Source organism: Schistocerca nitens, chromosome 1, assembly GCF_023898315.1.
Source record: "Schistocerca nitens isolate TAMUIC-IGC-003100 chromosome 1, iqSchNite1.1, whole genome shotgun sequence".
In the NCBI taxonomy this organism is placed as follows: domain Eukaryota; kingdom Metazoa; phylum Arthropoda; class Insecta; order Orthoptera; family Acrididae; genus Schistocerca; species Schistocerca nitens.
In genome coordinates, this window is record NC_064614.1 from 962,612,108 (window position 1) to 962,633,476 (window position 21,369).

The 21,369-nt window shown below is 40.9% G+C and overlaps 1 protein-coding gene across 1 annotated transcript; it reads left to right on the top strand.

The window, feature by feature from the left end:
• Positions 1-6,482: 6,482 nt before the first annotated feature.
• LOC126215263 (putative uncharacterized protein DDB_G0271982) lies at positions 6,483-20,854 on the top strand. Its single transcript, XM_049941979.1, has 3 exons — positions 6,483-6,692; positions 17,121-17,372; positions 20,192-20,854. Exons 1-3 carry the CDS (start codon positions 6,483-6,485, stop codon positions 20,852-20,854), a joined length of 1,125 nt encoding a protein of 374 aa, XP_049797936.1.
• Positions 20,855-21,369: the final 515 nt, after the last annotated feature.

Below are 21,369 nucleotides of genomic sequence, written 5' to 3' on the forward strand. Positions count from 1 at the left end.
GGTTAAAATATTACGGAGGTAAAATAGTCCCCCATTCGGATTTCTGGGCGGGGACTACTCAGACGGATGTCGTTATCAGGAGAAACAAAACTGGCGTTCTACGGATCGGAGTGTGAAATTTCATATGCTTTAATTGAGCAGATAGGTTAGAAAGTTTAAAAACGGAAATGGATAAGTTACAGTTAGATATAGTGGGAATTAGTGAAGTTCGGTGGCAGGAGGAACAAGGTGGTCAAGTGAATACAGGGTTATAAATACAAAATCAAATAGGTGTAATACATTAGTAGGTTTAATAATGAATAAAAAAATAGGAGCACGGGTTAGCTAATATGAATAGCATACTGAATGCGTTATTGTGGCAAAGATAGACACGAAGCCCATGCCTACCACAGTAGTAATAGTTTATATGCCGACTAGCTCCGCAGATGACGAAGAGATTGAAGAAATGTATGATGAGATAAAAGAAATTATTCAGATAGTGAAGGGAGACGAGAATTTAATAGTCATAGGGGACTGGAAATCGATGCTAGAAAAAGGAAGAGAAGGAAAAGTAGTAGGTGAACATGGAATGGTGGTAAGGAATGAAAGAGGAAGTCCCATGGTAGAATTTTGCACAAAGCATAGCGTAATCATAGCCAACACTTGGTTTAAGAATCATTAAAGAAGTTGTATACGTGGAAGAGGCCTGGAGCCACTGGAGGTTTTCAGAAGATTATATAATGGTTAGACAGAGCTTTAGGAACAAGTTTTAAATTGTAACACATTTCCAGGGGCAGATGTAGGCCCTGACTACAATCTATTGGTTATGAACTGTAGGTTAAGAAGAAACTGCAAACAGGAGGGAATTTAAGGAAATGGGACGTGGATAAACTGAAAGAACCAGAGGTTGTAGAGAGTTTCAGAGAGAGCATTAGGGAATGGTTGACAAGAATGGGGAGATGAAATACAATAGAAGAAGAATGAGTAGCCTTGAGAGATGAAATAAAAAAGGCAGCAGAGGATCAAATAGGTACAAAGACGAGGGGTAGTACAAATCCTTGGGTATCCGAAGAGATACTGTGTTTAATTGATGAAAGGAGAAAATATAAAAATGCAGTAAATTAAGCAGGTAAAAAAGAATAAAAACGTCTCAAAATGAAATCGACAGGAAGTGCAAAATGGCTGAGCAGGGTTGGCTAAAGGACAAATGTAAGGATGTAGAGGCATATATCGCTAGGGGTACGATAGGTCCTACCAACAGGAAAATTAAAGACACCCTTGGAGAGAAGAAAACCACTTGTATGAATTTCAAGAACTCAGATGGAAAACCAGTTCCAAGCAAAGAAGGGAAGGCAGAAATGTGGAAGGAGTATGTAGAAGGTCTGTACAAGGTCGATGTAGTTGAGGGGGGAAATAGGAGATATGATATTAAGTGAAGAGTTTGACAGAGTACTGAAAGACTAAGTCGAAGCAAGACTCTGGGAGTAGACAACATTCCATTAGAACTACTGATAGCATGGAAGAGCCAGCCATGACAGAACTCTACCATCTGCTGAGCAAGATGTATGAGATAGGAGACACACCCTCAGACTTCAAAAAGAACATAATAATTCCAATCCCAAAGAAAGAAAGTGTTGACAGGTGTGATAATTACCGAACCATCATTTTAATAACCCACAGCTGCAAATTACTAACATGAATTCTTTTCAGACGAATGGAAAAACTGGTAGAAGCGACCTCGGCGAAGATCAGTTTGGATTCTGTAAAAATTTTGAAACATGCGAGGCAGTACTGACCCTACAACTTACCTTAGAAGATAGATTAGGGAAAGACAAATCTATGTTTCTAGCATTTGTAGACTTAGAGACAGCTTTTGACAATGTTGACCCCTCTCTTTCAAATTCTGAAGGTGGTAGGGGTCAAATACAGTGAGCGAAAGGCTATTCACAAGTTGTACAGAAACCAGATTGCAGTTTTAAGAAAAGGGGTCACAAAAGGGAAGCAGTGCTTGAGAAGGGAGTGAGCCAGGGTTGCAGCCTATCTCTAATGTTATTCAATCTGTATATTGAGCAAGCAGTAAAGGAACAAAAGAAAAATTGGAGTAGGCATTAAAATCCATGGAGAAGAAATAAAATCTTTGACGTTTGCCAACGACATTGCAGTTCTGTCAGAGAGAGCAAAGGACGTGGAAGAGCAGTTGAACAGAATGGACAGTGTCTTGAAAGGAGGATATAAGATGAACATCAACAAAAGCAAAACGAGGATAATGGAATGTAGTCTGATTAAATCAGGTGATGCTGAGGGAATTAGTTTAGGAAATGAGGCACTGAAAGTAGTAGATGAGTTTTGCTATTTGGGGAGCAAAATAACTGTTGATGGCGAAGTAGAGAGGATACAAAATGTAGACTGGCAATGATAAGGAAAGGGTTTCTGAAGAAGAGAAATTTGTTAACATCGAGTATAGATTTAAGTGTCAGGAAGTCTTTTCTGAAAGTATTTGTATGGAGTGTAGTCATGTATGGAAGTGAAACATGGACGATAAATAGTTTAGACAAGAAGAGAATAGAAGCTTTTGAAATGTGGTGCTAGAGAAGAACGCTTAACATTAGATGAGGAGATCATATAACTAATGAGGAGGTACTGAATAGATTTGGAGAGGACAGGAATTTGTGGCACAGATTTACCAGAAGAAGGGATCGGTTTGTAGGACACATTCTGAGGCATCAAGGGTTCATCGTTTTAGTACTGGAAGAAGCTTTCTTGGGCTCTCTGAACTGGTGCACAATGGATGGACCAGCTCCAGCCCAGAATAAAGGCGAAAAAACAAAAGAGCCTGTTAGAGCGTCATATAAAGATGTTGTTTTTCACATGTGCGAGAAACAGCCACTTAATGATGCAGACCTATAGAGGTCCTGTAATATGTATGTACGGGAGCTGAATTTTCAAAAAGGAATACAATGTTATAGAATCCTCCTATAGGCTTGAATGCAAAGAATGCTTTGTTCCAAGTGTACAATACACTCCTGTTTGTCCGTTTCAGCACAGCAGCATGTAACTGAACAATCACTGTAAATCTATAATCATTCAGTTATTCAACTTCAAGTCTGTGTAGGATGTCTGTGAATAAGGTAACACCGCAATTCTAATAGTGAATTTGAGGAGTGGTAGTGAGCATACTGTGCAAAGTGCGGTCATGCTTTAGTTATTGCTATTAAAGAGGGATAGTGACTATATAGTTTTGCTCATTCAAAAAGCACAGTTGTACCCACACATTAGAAAAAATATTATAGAGCTATTAATTCCTCAATGTTTAACAACAATTAGCCTTGAGAGTCATAAGTGGGCTCCTTGAGACAACTAGGAGATAATTTAATGATCAAACCCACCCACACACAAAAATAAATATAAAAATTAAATCATTGAAAATTTACTCACATAATGAACTCCAGATCGCGCAGTTCATTGCCATTATTTTTAGTTCTTTACATTCTTTTATATTTATCTTAATATTACCATCTTCAAAAAACTGAAGGTCCCAGGAAGTCAATATTTCATTAAACCTGTCTGACAGAATAATTTTAAATTTAGTATCAAGCTCCATACATATTTTCTCCCCATGTCTCCCCATTAGATATATGTATGACATCTTATGCCTGATAGATGAACCAAACAATAAAATTGACAGTTACATACATACAAATTCTGTTCGTGATAAGATACATTTTACAATAGATAAAGAGCAAAATAGACAGTTAAATTTCTTGGACCTCACCATAAAAATTCAAAACAATCACCTTACATTTGCCACATACTGAAAACCGACAACAACAGACACAATTATACATGAAACATCACACCACCCCAGTTCTAAAAGTATGCAGAACTTAGATACATATTCCACAGACTACACACAGTACCATTAGATACAAACAATTTAAAAAAAGAAATGAATACTAGAATACAAATAGTCACAAACAATGGATACAAAGAGAACTTAGTAACAAAGCTGAACAAGAAAAATCAAGAAACAGAAAAGAAAGAACTTCCAACTATCACCAACACAAGGACAAAATCACACACAAGGAAATATACAAAATGCTAGAATAAAAATGACACTAAGTGTGAAATAAACAGAAAGTAAAAGATGGTACACTATGACACAACCATAAATATACACACAGAATTCCCAATATTTTCAAAAAACAAGGCTTAAAAATAGCACATCATACCAACAACTCAATTCAGAAATACTTCCCAAAAACAATAGAAAAAGCTGATCTATATCATTAATCAGGAATATACCAACTGAAATGCAATACATGTGATGGAAGATACACAGGTCAAACCAGGAGGACGTTTGACACCAGATACAAAGAATGCGCAAGAGTGTGGAAGTATAGGACAAATCATTCAACTTTTGCAGAACACTTGCACCAACACAAACATAAAATTACAACCAGAAACGAAACAGATACGGAAATCATAAGGATAAACAACAACAAAAAACACCTCCTCACCTTGCATGAAAACCACCATATCCAAAAAACCACAACAGAAAAGTAACAAATCGTAAACGATCAGGTCAACTTGGCAAACCACACAGTCCTTAAACTGATTCTGTCCTATAATCACTGTACAGGCCAATCCCTCTCTTTCCTTCCCCCCCCCCCTCCTCGCCTCCCTCCCCCCACACCGCTTGCAAAAAAAAAAAAGAAAAAAAATAAATCAAACAAGCCCACTCCTCTCACGTTCTACCTACATACAAGACAATCTCTCTCTCTCTCTCTCTCTCTCTCACACACACACACACACACACACACGCGCGCGCGCGCGCGTGCGCAAAATCATTTGATAGGTTGGCAACACGTGAACGAAAACAAAAGAATAGGCATAAACACTGTGGCAGTGCAGAATGAGAAACAGTTAAGAAAGTCAGTTGTAAATAGTGCAGTGCAGAAAATACGGCAGAATGCCAAAAACTGCCAAGTGTAGATGTGAAATGTAGCCAGTCGACACCAGCCACTGCTAACAAAGAAGGAAGGAGCAGGTTATGTAAAGAAACACTCCAAGTAGCTCGCAGACCAACTTTATAAAAAAAAACGATGTTTTTAACCTAAAAGAATCAAAAAATGTGCAAACTTATAGATCTAATTTACAGAATAACAACGGAAGATGCTTTGTAAATAAAAGCGAAACGCGTCTGGTGTAATTCTTTTTTAATTAGATTGCAGTTAGCTCGAGACTGATAACCTATAGTAAGAGATGTTAACAGCAGTTGCGTAAGACGGCCACGCAAACAGTTGACAAAACTTGGCACTGTGGGGAGGGTGCACACTCTCTCACTCACCATCCCCTCCACCTTCGTTCAGTTTATGCGATATTCAGTGTTTCACTAAGAATGCAGTTAATCAACTGAAATGGCATTATATCCTTTCATGTGCAGAAGTAAATGAACAGTGTTTTCCTAAGTTAAGTAGTGAACTATTTACCGAGAATCAACCAATTCTTTCTGAAGATTCCGGATCCTTCAGTTGTTTCATATCTGTTGAGCTTGGTCATGATACTTGTCTCATTAACAAAGAGCACTACATCTGTGACTGCATAGGCTCTTGGTAGTCTCCATGGGTTTGCTGCCACATCCTGATATGCTTCCCTTAAGCCACCCAGTGTACAAGACCAGCGGTCAGTTATCTTCCGAGAGGAATCGACCTGGTTCTGGCTTACATCCCTGTCTTGCAAACTCACTTCAAGGAGTGTGAATCAGACTGGAACCGAAGCATGCTAGTAGCGCGTACAGTATACAGTTCGCCCTGAGTTATTTCTGCAGAACACTGGGGTTCTTACAGCCGTAGTTTCGAGGTGACTGACGCCGGAATGAGAGTTTCAGCGTTACAAAGAGATCTGCAACATATAAACGTGCGCGAAAAAAAAAAAAAAGCAACCGATCAGGACCACAGTAGAGCGCAAAACTGTTTGGCTGTGTCGTCCTCAATCTAATTGCAACACTGAGATACCTGGATTCAGCACACCGCTTTCATAGCCGCAGTCAGCTTTCCAGACCTTGAAGCCGCTAATTCTGAATGAAGTAATTCTTCGGCCAATCTCATAAGGCTGAGTGCATTCTATTACAGTCGTCTTACCGTGGAAAATCGTCGGAAGTAGCACGAATTGAATCCAAGTCCTCTGTCTGGAAATCATACATGCTAACCACTGAGCCTCAGAGGCAGATTATGAAGGTGCATGTACAGTAATTATAGCTATCAGGGCTGAGGCAATAAAAAAGTAATAGGGAAATCTCATTACCTTAAAATGACCTCCCATATGCATAATAATGAGATTGTCGTTTGATGATATGCACCTCAGAATTTACTGCCACAAGTGCTATTGTGTGTCTTGCAAACAGTAAGTGAATGGTGCGGGGATGTGAGTGGACAGCGAGGCAAGTGCGTTCCACGTTCTGAAAGGGCCAGCGTTAGTGCCAGACAGATTTTGGTACGACCAATATGGAGGCGAAGTCTCACCTGTTACTGCTCCTAGTGTACGTCGCTGCAGCGATGCCAGCTCCAGCGCCCAAAAACGATAACCGGAGGGGCAGGTCTAAGGCAAACAAAAGCGACGTTGACTTTGTAGTCGTGCTGCTTCCCACCAACCCAATGGAAGGAAAGATTGATGTCGCCGAGCTGCTGAAGAAAGCGACAGATACCATGCACCTGGTAAGCTGATTACCTCCTCAATTCCAAATCTACATCTACATCTACATGATTAATCTGCAATTCACATTTAAGTGCTTGGCAGAGGGTTCATCGAAACACAATCATACTATCTCTCTACCATTCCACTCACGAACAGCGCGCGGGAATAACGAACACCTAAACCTTTCTGTTCGAGCTCTGATTTCTCTTATTTTATTTTGATGATCATTCCTACCTATGTAGGTTGGGCTCAACAAAATATTTTCGCATTCGGAAGAGAAAGTTGGTGACTGAAATTTCGTAAATAGATCTCGCCGCGACGAAAAACGTCTTTGCTTTAATGACTTCCATCCCAACTCGCGTATCATATCTACCACACTCTCTCCCCTATTACGTGATAATACAAAACGAGCTGCCCTTTTTTGCACCCTTTCGATGTCCTCCATCAATCCCACCTGGTAAGGATCCCACACCGCGCAGCAATATTCTAACAGAGGACGAACGAGTGTAGTGTAAGCTGTCCCTTTAGTGGACTTGTTGCGTCTTCTAAGTGTCCTGCCAATGAAACGCAACCTTTGGCTCGCCTTCCCCACAATATTATCTATGTGGTCTTCCCAACTGAAGTTGTTCGTAATTTTAACACCCAGGTACTTAGTTGAATTGACAGCCTTGAGAATTGTACTATTTATCGAGTAATCGAATTCCAAAGGATTTATTTTGGAACTCATATGGATCACCTCACACTTTTCGTTATTTAGCGTCAACTGCCACCTGCCACACCATACAGCAATCTTATCTAAATCGCTTTACAACTGATACTGGTCTTCGGATGACCTTACTAGACGGTAAATTACAGCATCATCTGCGAACAACCTAAGAGAACTACTCAGATTGTCACCCAGGTCATTTATATAGATCAGGAACAACAGAGCTCCCAGGACGCTTCCCTGGGGAACACCTGCTATCACTGCAATTTTACTCGATGATTTGCCGTCTATTAAACTGTGAAAGGCTCTAGCAATCTACCAGTGCTCTTATAAACACTTAAGTGGTTTATCCAGAGCACTGTCGCCAATCAAAATAAGCATATTGGCCAAATATTCAGTCATTTTCATTTTCAGAGCGCGAAAAAGCCCCGTGGGGCTTAATAACAGCTGTGGCATTGCCCACTCAACTTCTCTACAGACCAGTGTTGGTATCTCGTCGTCCCTTGTAACGGGGTAACATGATAGTGAAGAGTGAACAAAGGCTTCTTCCTGCCTCAAACGATAACCAATTAGTGCTACCAGGGAAGCATAGTGTCGATACGGCATCGGACAGCCATATGAAATATGTTTACGCTTTCTTCTCCTGGACATTTTTGTAATTCCTTCTTTTGTCGAACAATAAATATTTCTTCTGTTGCCCACAACATCTTTGCAATTACCTTTATTATACCTTAATCTCTCTGTAAATTTATGTGATTATCTTTTTTTATGGATGTCTATTCTCCAGCTGATCTACTAATATTAGTATTCAATATTGCAGTGTCCACAGCTCAGGGAAGCTCGAACGTTTTATCGTACCTTTTACGCCCTTGTACAGTAAGTCTTCCTGTTTAGCTTGACCTTACTTTTCACTATTATTACGTTATGATTTGAATCTACATCTGTTTCTGGTTCGCCGGCTGGTGTGGCCGAGCGGTTCTAGGCGCTACAGTCTGGAACCGCGCGATCGCTACGGTCGCACGTTCGAATCCTGCCTCGGGCATGGATGTGTGTAATGTCCTTAGGTTAGTTAGGTTTAAGTAGTTCTAAGTTCTAGGGGAATGATGACCACAGATGTTAAGTCCCATAGTGCTCAGAGCCATTTGAACCATTTTGTTTCTGGTTCGCCTTACAATCCAGTAGCTGATTTCGCAATTTCTGTCTCAAAATTATATTTTTCAGCTGGTATCTTCCTGTGTTTCTAGGCTTTTCCCAAGCCTACCTTATCCTATTGCACTATATTGTCGATGTATTTGGTTCATAATATTACACTCGAATTTTTTAAACTGTGAAAGCAATCTACCAGTGCTCTTATAAACGGATACTATCGGATTATTTTAGTTTGTTATGGCCATTTTGGTGCGTTTATCAACATATAAAGCTAGCTGCCATTTAGTAAAATTCTGTGAAACTACTGTTTTAGCAATCGTACACAGTTAATATTCCTGAGACATATTGAGTGTCAGTTGATTTACGATAATGATGTAGGACAGAACAAAGAATAAAATATGCACCATTGCCAGAATTCGAACCCACATCTCCTCTCTATTAGGCAGCTGCTGCGTCGAATACCGTAGTACGTCTTCCTCACCGATACAAATTCCAGTTCATGCCTCAACCATTGCTGTTATCCTTCTCAACTCGCATGAGTATTGTAGAGGCTCTCTGATATTGGAATAGCCCCTTAACAATGAGCGAAAATGGGCAAATCCTACCTGTGCCTCAGGTGTAGTTGATATGTTAATCAGGAAGACATACGCATGTATGCTGAGCAGTTCTGGTAGCTATAGCGCCAGTTTGGTGCAGTGTCTGGCGTATCTGTTTACAAAGTCAGAGACCTGGGATTGATGCTGCTCAGTATGTCTCAGGAATATCAACTGTATACGATCACTTATGCCTGAGATACAGGCAGGATTAACCCCATTCTGTGCATTTCCAAGATGCTATTTCGATATCGTAAAGCCTCTAAAATATTGATGCGAGTTTAGAAGGGGATATCAGTAGGCTGAGGCGTGAATTGGAGTATGAATCAGCGAAGGAGATATACACTAGGATATGCTATGCAGCTGCAATGCCAGTGTGGCGCAGTGGCTAGCACAGCTGCTCTGTAAGCAAGTGATCTGGGTTCGAATTCTGGCATTAAAATAAAATTTTAATTAATTGGTTCATCCTCCATCATTAATTTTTTAGTAGTTCAGCATTTCCTTAGGATCATCCATCAGCGACATTTTACAAGTACTTTGGATATGTTAACAATGTTAGCTACCCTATTACACGTGCATAGGGTACATCGTGACGAATCTTACAAGGTTTTTTTTTTTCCGTTCCGGAACAACGAAAAGTTCGACTTTATGATATGCTCTGTGATCCCACAACAGACGTACGTTAGAGATATACGTGCACCCGTTTTCTAATCCCTTTTATAAACAGGAGTGAACTGTGCTCTTTTTCCGTCACTCGTGACCATTCATCCTCTAGAGATTCTCGACAAAAACGAACAGAGAAAGGGGCCGAGGTAGCACCTTGTGAGACCCTTAATTCGAGGCTGGTCCGAACTCTCTCCGTTCTGTGTGTGTGTGTGTGTGTGTGTGTGTGTGTGTGTGTGAATTCCTAAGGGACCAAACTGCTGAGGTCATCGGTCCCTACTTAAAGTAACTTATGCTAAGAACAACACACACACCCATGCCCGAGGGAGGACTGGAACCTCTGACGGGAGGGGCCGCAGAATCCGTGACATGGTACCTCAAACCACGCGGCCACTCCGCTCGGCTCTCAGTTTTCTGTGACAGAAGCTATGCTTATAGTGTGGCCATATTCAGTCTGTTATCACAGTAAACACGCTAGGTGGAGTGTCGAGAGAGTAATTTCGTATGGTAATCGATCTCGTACTTAGACGCAAAGTCATCAACAACAACAGTAGTAAGCCGTTTCTATGCCTATTAGCGCCACAGATGAAGAGATTCAAAGAATGTATGGCGAGAAAAAGAAATTAGTAAGATCGTTAAGGGAAACGAAAATATAATTGTGACGACGGACTGGAATTCGGTAACAGAAAAGAAAGAGAAGGCAAAAAGTATAACATATCCAAGAGAAAGAAATGAACGTGAAAGACACCTAGCTGAATTTAGCATAGACAACAATTTAATCATTGCTGACACTTGATGTCATAGGTGCATAGGTGGAAGAGGGCTGGAGACACAGGAAGGTGTCACATAGGTTATATAATAGTAGACAGAGATTTAGAAACTAAATTTTAAACTGCAAACATTTCCAGTGACTCCGTTGTTTACTGGTTATGGATGCTAGAATGAACCGAAGAAATTGGTGTGAGATAGAAAGTTAAGAATATGTGATCCACGTAATTTAAGAGAACCTCTGATTGAGGAGGTTTCAAAGTGATCATTAGACAACAATTGACTGTAACTGGAGAAAGGAATATAACAGAAGACAAATGGGTGGCCTCTGAGAGAGGAACATATATTGTAAAAATACGGAGCCCGGGAGCTATCTGTAGATCACACACAAGATACTGAATTTAACTGAGGAAAGGGGAAATTATAAAAGTTCAGTAAATGATGCTAGCAATAAGGACTACAGACATCTAAAAAATGAGATGGACAGAAATTGAAAAGGGCAAACCAGAAAGGGCTTGAGGAGTAATGCTAAGCTGTACAAGCTCTATTTATGGCTTATTTTAGACCTACTGTTTCTATTTATACAACATAACGTATTTTTAACATTTGTTGGAGTTGTTCCATGTTTTGATTGATTACGATGTTATGTCTCAGCATAGTAACAGAAATAATAATCGTAATGATATTAATAATTATTATTATTAAGTAACGGTATGTACATATTTGCAGTTTCTATTATGCTACGTGTAGCTGGAGTCAACCCAGGTAAATCCAGCTCATCACATCTTCCATGTGTCGCCCAGTGTCGATGGCAAGCATCGATTTGTTTCCCATTACAAGCAAAACGATTTTCTAAAAGTGGACTTTTATGTGCCCATTCGATAGAGCGGAACCAAATTAGTCTATCATGTATTAACAGGAAATGTAAAACAGGAAGAAAACCAGCACTGCAACACGATAGGACCTCACTGGCCCACACTGACTGCTACAGCTATCCAGAAGCGCTGCTCAGTCACTACTGGAGTTCTGGTTATTCTGTCCCTGTCAATAAACATGGTGAATACCGAATATCGCAGTAGACTAATTTGGCATCGCTCTATCGAATGGGCACGTAAAATTCAACTTTTATAAAGTTATTTTCTTTGTAATGGGAAACAAACTAAAGCTTTCCGTCGACGCTGTTGTCATTTTAAAGACATCATGTGCAGGATTTGTTTGGGCTGACTCCAGCTCCCTGTTGTAAAAACTAAATTGCAAATTCCCAACGAAACACCAGTGAAAATGTACCTAACGACCCACAGGAGAAGCACGGATTTCCATTTGCAGTTTACTTTTCTCCTGTGCACCGAAAAACATACGGGATTTTAGAGGATTCCAGGAGAATAATAAACTGTGGGTGGAAACCTGTGTCAGAAACGGTCATCCACCAAAGCAACAGAACATCGCATTCGTAGGACACAAGACCTTTCTACGCAGGAGCTAGCTCCATCTTTTCCACTGCCGATCGTGGCAATCAATCGCAATCGCTGAAAAACAAACAACATTGCGAAGCGTTCCACCTATGGTCCATCAACAGACAGTCACGTTTTCTGCCGAAGGGCTAATCTCGTAGAATGCGCTCACATCTAACGCTCTTTAGCTTCGTTGGGCCCTCTAGAACCCCCCGATGTATGATGAAACATTTCTGGAACACCCCATATATTCGTGAGTATATCATGCATCAGTACCTATATTAGTTGAGAGACTATTCACATTTGAAGTAGTGAGATGAATGTTTAATGAGAAGAATGAATATTGGACACAACAAATTTGACAGTAAGAGCCATTTGAAGCTAAGTGCTAAGGTAAAGGGCTACAGGAAGGAGAAACAAAATTAATACTATCCTCATTTAAAAATTGTTAGTGCATTTATATATAACTGTGGAAATACTCTGGAATGGCATCAGGGCACTTTACCGTTCTATCTCCGCCGTAGTAATCACTTTTCATTTGTGTTTCATTTGTGGGAAAGGTAGATGCAGCTTATAACAATAGTAAAGAGACCATTGGAGGAAAAGAAGCACGTTAACTAATGTTAAGATCTCATATGAAAAGCCAGTACTAAGCAAAGAATGGGATGCTAGAAAAGGAAAGGAAGATATAGGTCTACACAAGGGAACGAACTTGAAACCAGTATTACAGACTTTTTATTTACACTTTCCGTTCTCTAACCGTAAGGATAGAGCAGGCTGTTCGAGAGTCATAGAGTCATCATTGGAAGGTCAGGGAATTTTCGATCAAATACCAGGAGAGCTGGTAGTGTGTCAGAGCCAGTTCTAGTTTGGAATATTTGAGAGGGGGCTCCCAGTTTCAACATTTCGCTTACGACCTAGAGAAATCTCCTGAAAACTCTGGTCAGGACAGAGGCAACAGGAACTGTTTTAATTTAATTCTGAGGTAGTATATCCCAGGAAGGAAAGTTACTTTGTGCAAAATTGTAATTGTTTATGAACAAAGAGTGTAAAGCGGATGGCTCTCGACATTTCAAATGTACCTGCGCTTCTTGTTTTGTTTAGTGTGTACTACAGAAAGAAAGAAGAAATTAGATGAACAAGAAAAGGGAGATAGTATACTCCAACAAGAATTTGTTCGTGCACTGAAAGATCTAAGTCGAGGGTGCTGGAGTATACGACACTCTTTCGGAGTCCAGTATTCGTACCTCCGTAATGAACTATCTGCCAAAGACAAATACGTTGACTCCAGTGTTTATAGGATTGAGTGCGTCGACTGTGAAGCTTCATATGTAGGCCAGACCGGTAGGAAATTTCTAACGAGGTTTAGTAAATATTATTTAACAAGAAAGGTAAGATTATTACTGAGCACAAAAAATCTGGTGGCCACCGGCCCCCGACGTTGAAGAATTTCCATGTACTCCATACTGCCCGCAAAGCGAAAAAGCTAGATCTTTTAGAAGAAATCGAAATTCTTATGCATCCCGGTGCAGAAAAAGGTAGATTATTGAATGATCAGTTGATTAGCAGAAACCGTTTCATTATATCATGCCACCCACATTACTAATCCATCAATCATTCATTGTCGTGAATGTTACGCAACGGTATTTATCTTCTAACTGCTTTATTATGCTCTGACTTGTTATGTTTTACTTTCATTTTAAGTATTATTGTTAGGCAGGTTTCAACAATTTCATACTTTATAAACGTAATTTACCTTCTACACAGCTTGTGTCTGTGCACTATTTTATCGCTGTACCTGCTCTAATCTAATTTTAACAGTTCTAGTATTTACCTGGTTAATTATTTTCTGCATATACAATTTAGCTGTGCAACCACTTTTCTTCACCACGTTGGTTAACCACAGCTATATACCATTAATGTTTCTTACTATGGCTGTATACTCTTGTCTTCACTCCTCTACATTTCTACCGCCAACTGCGAGATCTGACGTATCTCATGCACTCGACCGCATTATATTTAAATTTTGCCCACTGTACGCAACGCTCCGTGCTGTGTACGTCGGAAAGCGGTTGGCTACGTACTGTCTTAAGTCATTTAAGTTGAGAGAGAAGAAATAAAAAACATTATGTTCGCTAACGACATTGTAACGCTGAGGTGATACAAGTCGTGGGATATCTCTTAACATGGTTCGGACCTCTTTTTTTCCCGGCGTAGCGCAGACCCCGACGTGGCATGGGCTCAACAAGTCGTTGCAAGTCCCCTGTACAAATATTGACCCATGCTGCATCTATAGCCGTCCATAATTCAAAAAGTGTTACGAGTGCGGGAGATTATGCAGAAAATGACCTCTCGATTACGTCCAATAAACATTCTACGGGATTAATGTCATGTTATCTAGTTGGCTAAAATATTCGCTCGAATTGTCCGGAATGTTCTTTAAGCCAAACGAGAACAATTTCAGCATTGTGAAACGGCGCATTCGCATCCAAAAATTATACATTGTTGTTTTCGAACACGAAATCCATGAATGGCTGCACTTGGTCTACCAGTAGCCCAACATAACCATTTCCAGCCAATGAACGGTACAACTGGACCAGAGGAACCAGTCCGTTCCATGCAAACATAGCTCACCGTCAGCCATTACCAGCTTGCACAGTGCCTTGTTGACAACTTCGGCCTATGGTTTCCTAGGATCTGCGTCACACTCGAACACTACCATCAGCTCTTACCAACTGAAATCGGGACTCAGCCGACCAGGCCACGGTTTTCCAGTCGTCTAAGGTCCAACCGATATAGGCAAAAGCCCAGGAGAGGTGCGGCATGCGATGTCGTGCTGTTAAAAAGAGCACCCAAGTCAGTCTTCTGCTGCCATAGCCCATTAATGCCAAATGCAGTGTCCTAATGGATACGTTTGTCGTAAGTCCACATTGATTTAAGCCATTACTTCTCGCAGAGTTACTTGTCTATTAACACTGTCAACTCTACGCATACGTCGCTGCTCTCGGTCGTTCAAATGGCTCTGAGCACTATGGGACTCAACTGCTGTGGTTATCAGTCCCCTAGAACTTAGAACTACTTAAACCTAACTAACCTAAGGACATCACACACATCCATGCCCGAGGCAGGATTCGAACCTGCGACCGTAGCAGTCGCACAGTTCCGGACTGCGCGCCTAGAACCGCGAGACCACCGCGGCCGGCTCTCGGTCGTTAAGCGAAGTCCATCCACCACACGTTGTCTGTGGCGAGAGGTAACACCTGAAATATGGTATTCTCGGCACACTCTTGACACTGTGGATCTCGTAATATTGAATTCCCTAACGATTTCCGAAATGGAATATTCCATACGTCTAGTTCCACCTATCATCCCACATTCAAAGTCTGTTAATTCCATCCATGCGACCATTATCACATCTGAAACCTTTTCACGTGAATCACCTGAGTACAAACGACAGAGCCACCAATGCGCTGCCCTTTTATACGTTGTGTGCACAATACTACCGCCATTGTATATGTGCATGACACTATCCCATGATTTTTGTCACATCAGTGTAATTATATTAGAGACACCAGCGGAACTGACACTGTCTTCAAAAGATGTTATAAGATGAACGTGAATAAAGGTAAAGTAATGACACTGTAACGTAGTGTTGTAAAATCGGGATATGCTGAAGAAAAATTAATACGGAGTGAGACACTAAAAGTAATAGGTGTGTTGTGCTATTTGGGAACCAAAAAAATTGACCATGGCCGAATTACAGAGATATGAATTGCGTACTGACAATAGCAACAGAAGTATTTATGGAAAAAAGAAACACATTAACAACGAAAATTAATTAATATGTTTGGCAGTCTTTTATCAAGGTATTTGTCTGCAGTGTAGTCTTCTATGGATCTCAAACGTATTCGTTAAACATTTCAGACAATAAGATGACACAGTCTTTTGAAATGTAGGGTTATAGGAGAATCCTGAAGATTTGACGGGTAGACATGATGCCTGATGAAGTACTGTATTCAGTTTGTGAAATCTGTGGTACAGTTTGACTAAAGGAAGGCATCGGTTTGATAGGTGACGTCCTGGGGCATCAAGGATTCGTCAAATTCACAATGGCGGGAAGAGTGGGGGGTAAACACTGCATAGCAAACCAAGGCTTGACTACAGCAAGGCAGTTACAAACGGTATAGGTTGCAGTAATCATGTTGAGTTTATTGTATTTTTAATAATTTATTTATTCAAGAAATTTTGTTTAAGAAAAATCTCTGTTTCTTATTTATTTTTGGTATTTTTAGTTATGATTTCCAGTGGTTTTATTTAGGTTTTAGCTTCAGTCTTTTAAAAGATAAAGAATATAAGTCTTTGGTTTTAAATACCACAGGAGAGCTAGATATATGTCCCACAACATCGATCTCGCTGATACTCCTCGTCGGAACTGTTCCACCTGAAACCTCTAAAATGTTTATTTCGTTACGAACATCGTTCGGCACATCTAGGTGCTATGTTGTATGATGCGTATGCATTGATGTGTCTAACTTTTTTTATCAAAGACAAGTTTATTGCTTCTGAGATATTCTCTGGAAGAATATTGACTGTGAAAAGATGCAGGCTCGCACTATCATTCCACACTGCACCTCCGATCGATTTACGATATCTGAAGAATGTTTGTCATTTCTTTTATAAATTGATAAATACACTCTTTGAATGCGTATTATTTTCTTGAATTTATTTTTTGTGTCATCGACTAACTAAAAATTCACACTGGAGATTAATAGCGTCGCACAACAATAGCAAAATCTCTCCAACATAAAACACGTCCGATCTCTGTAATCGCTTCACACAAGAGTCCTCAAATATACACCTTTGGTTACTTATTCCAGAGAGATGCACCCGTAACACGGAACGTCCAATTCTCGTAGACAGTTTATACTGCTCTAGGCATTAATAATTCACCGCACCTGTGTCAAAGGATTTTACCATTTACCATGCATTACAAGAGATAAGTAGGCTTGCACATATCTGACTGTACAATAACCACCATACTGCCGTATATAGTTAGTTCTCAGACCTTGAACGCAGCAGTTTGCGAAATATACAGTGTGCCCTTTTTGTTCCCTGCAGATGCGACAATCACAGCAACAGAAACCTCAGAAGTCGCAACCACAGCGACAGAAATTTGACCAGCAACCTATAAAGCAGACGCAGCAATTTGAGATACAGGCACTGGAGACAGAGCTACCTGAGATAGATCCAAAGGATCTTGAGGAGGGACAGAAACTTGTGGAAATGTTTGAACAATCAGGGGCTCAGCGACAAAAACATAAAGAGGTCAAGAAACCTGAAGCGGACAACGAAGAGGACAAGAAACTTCAGGTAATTTCAATTTTTTTCTTGATTCATCATATCTCATGTTTCTGGTAGATACCGTAATTGTACTTCGGAATTTTATTCCCACTTTTCATCCATTATGCTTTAATTTGCCTAATTTTCCTTGTACTTTTTGTCTTAATGCAATACACTAGCATTAAAGGACGGATGTTGGCTCACCACATTACTTCTCACGTAAGTTCATAGTTCTTGTCAGTTGTAGGGACCGCTACATAGTCTGATACTTTGCTTCATACTGCCCCCATCCACATATTTTTAATGTATCTTTGCCTCATAATGTTAATAGGTTAACTGGAAATGCCCCACAAGGGCAAACGCGTCATTGTCAATAAATAGGTAAAACAATTTGCAACCAAGACAGTCGTATTTTAAATCTTCCAGAATTATTGAGCTGCTTAGGAGCTCCAGACAAGACAAAACTATAGCACCGCTGAGTAAGACGTATGAGACAAGTGTAATATTCTTCAGACCTGAAGAGGAATGAAATAATGACAGTTCCAAATAATGCAGGTTCTGGTGGATGTGAAATTATCGACTCATCGCTTTATTATGTCATGATAGCGAAATACTGACATAAATGATCACAAAACGGAAAAAATGATAGAAGCAGTCCTCGAGGAAGATCGGTTTCATTGCATAGAAATGTAAGGCAATATTAACTCTACGTTTCGTCTTAGAAGACATATTAACGAATAACAGACTATGATTACACGATTCGTAGGTTTCGAGACAGCTATTGACAGTGTTGAGTTTAATACGTCACTTGAAATGCTGAAGGCAGCAGGGGTAAGATATAAGTAGCTGTAGGTTACCTATAACTTATACCGAAATCAAGCTGCAGTTATACTAGTAAGAGCGGAAGGACATGAAATAAATGCAGTAGTTGAGAAGGGAGTGAGAGAGGAGTTCATGCTATCCCCACTATTATTCAGGCGGTACGTTGAGAAATCTTTAAAAGAAAACAAGGAGAAATTTGGGAAGGGAATTTAAGTTGAGGAAGAAGAAATAAACACTTTGATGTTTGCTAATGACATTGTAACACTGAGGTGATAAAAGTTGTTGGATATCTCCTAACATGGTCGGACCTATTTTTGCCCGGCGTAGAGCAGAAAGCCGACGTGGGATGGACTCAACAATTCGTTGGAAGTTCCCTGTAGAAATATTGACCCATGCTGCCTCTATAGCCATTCATAATTGCAAAAGTGTTACAATTGCGGGATTTTATGCAGAAAATGACCTCACGATTATGTCCAATAAATGTTCTACAGAATTCATGTCGAGCGATCTAGTTGGCCAAAACATTCGCTCGAATTGTCCAGAATGTTCTTCAAACCAAACGCGAAGAATTGTGGCGTGGTGAAACGGCGCATTCTCATCCATACAAAAAAAAAAGACATTGTTGTTTGGGAACACGAAATCCTTTGAATGGCTGCACCTGATCTACAAGTAGCCCAACTAACCATTTTCAGCCAATGATCGGTTCGACTGGACCAAAGGATCCAGTCCGTTCGATGTAAACATGGCCCACCATCAGCCACCACCAGCTTGCACAGTGCTTTGTTGACATGGTTTCTTGGGACCTGTGTCACACTCGATCACTACCATCAGCTCTTACCAACTGAAATCGGGACTCAGCCGACCAGGCCACGGTTTTCCAGTCGTCTAAGGTCCAACCGATATAGGCAAAAGCCCAGGAGAGGTGCGGCATGCGATGTCGTGCTGTTAAAAAGAGCACCCAAGTCAGTCTTCTGCTGCCATAGCCCATTAATGCCAAAACAGTGTACTAATGGATACTTTGTAGTAAGTCCACATTAATTTCTGCCATTATTTCACGCAGTGTTACTTGTCTGTTAACACTGACAACTCTACGCAAACGTCGCTGCTCTCGGTCGTTAAGTGAAGACCATCTTCCACTACTTTGTCTGTGGCCAGAGGTAACACCTGAAATTTGGTATTCTCGGCACACTCCTGACACTGTAGATCTGGTAGTATTGAATTCCCTAACGATTTCCGAAATGAAATATTCCATGCATCTAGCTCCACTTTCAAAGTCTGTTAATTCCCGTCGTGTGGCCATAACCACTTCTGAAACCTTTTCACATGAATCACCTGAATACAAACGACAGCTCTTCCAATGTGCTGCCCTTTTATACGTTGTGTGCGCGATATTACCGCCATAACATTATCCCATGATTTTTGTCACCTCAGAGTAGTTATATTAGAGACACCAACGGAACTGACACTGTATTCAAAAAATGTTACAAGATGAACATGAATAAAAGTAAAATAATGATAATGTAATGTAGTTTAGTTAAATCGGGAGATGCTGAAGGAATAACAGCAAGAAATGAGACACCAAAAGCAGTAGGTGTGTTTTGCTGTTTGGGAAGCAAGGTAACTGACCATGTGCGAAGTACAGGGATACGAAATGCGTACTGGCAGTAGCAACAAAAACATTTCTGGAAAAGAGAAACACATTAACAACGAAAATAAATTAATATGTTAGGATGTCTTTTATCATGGTATTTGTCTGGAGTGTAGCTTGTAGGAATGCCAAACGTAGTTGATAAACATTTCACACAAGAAGATAACAGAATCTTTTGGAATGTAGAGTTACAGGAGAATCCTGAAAATTAGACAGGTAGATGTGATGCCTGATGAATGGTATAGGTTGCAGTGGTCATGCAGAGATGTGGAGGCTTGCGCATTTCTGACCATACAATAGTCATGATGCTACTGTAAATAGTTCTCAGACCAGTTTGCAAAATCTGAAATATACAGTGTACCATTTTTGTTCCCTGCAGATGCGACTATCACAGGAACAGAAAAATGACCAGATACTCAGAGAGCAATCACAGCGAGAGCAACATAAACATGACCAGGTGCCATTAATTGAGCCAGAGTCACCTGAGACAGAGACACTTGAGATAGAGCCGCAGGATAATGCAGAGGGAAAGAAAGTTATGGAGCTGTTTGAACAATCCCTGGCACAGCGACAGAAGCAGAAACGGCTCAAGAAACTTAAAGAGGAGCAACCAGTGTTGACCAGGGGGTATTTTACAGAAGTCGTGCCAGATTCGCCAGAACTGCCGGGTGCATTGGATACAGATGAATCACAAGAGGCAGAGATGAAGTCGGGTGAGTTGCTGGAGGAAGTGATGAAGATGGCAGAAGAGTCGCCCCAGACAGCGATGCAGGTGGCAAAAGAGTCGCCCCAGACAGCGATGCAGGTGGCAGAAGAGTCGCCCCAGACAGCGATGCAGGTGGCAGAGGAGTCGCCCCAGATAATGGTGCAGATTGCAGAGGAGTCGCCCCAGGCAACGACTCAATTACCAGAGGAGTCGCCCCTGACGTCCATGGCGCCCTCCATAAAAAAGTTGAAAGAAGAGGATTGGCCAGAGGAGCTCTTCCCCTGTCCACCGGGGGAGCAGAGGGACGCCGACGGTAATTGCAACGAGATCAGGTGAGATCCCATCTTCTGCTCCTTTCCCTTGTCCTGTAGCCTCCCAGTGGGAATGCTCTGCCTGTTATATGCAGCAGAGATGGCCCGGTATTACCGTAGGAAGCGGCGAGCACGGGAACTCAGCTCGATCAAAAGCAGTGGTCACTTGCTTGGGCAGGTCACGGCCAGCTAGAGGATCGGATTAAACGCCGTGTGAGTCAGAGCTTGCGACTGCTGTGATCCCTCCGATGTTATCGTGACAGGTGACGAGGAAACGGCTGTGGCCATGATTTGATGAAATAGTCAAATAGAGCTGACGGATAATTACCACCGTGTGTTCTAACGTACGTTACGTGTCACACAGGCGATCAGGTATGGCGAGGTTCATATAGATTCGCGGATTATTTTTGGAACCGCGCATTATTTAGGATTATTATTACAGTCTTAATCGGAAATAAGACGTTCTGTAGATATGTTAAAAACGGATATTGGCTGCGTGGCTGGCAGTTTTCTGAAACAAAGGATAATAAATCCAAGTGT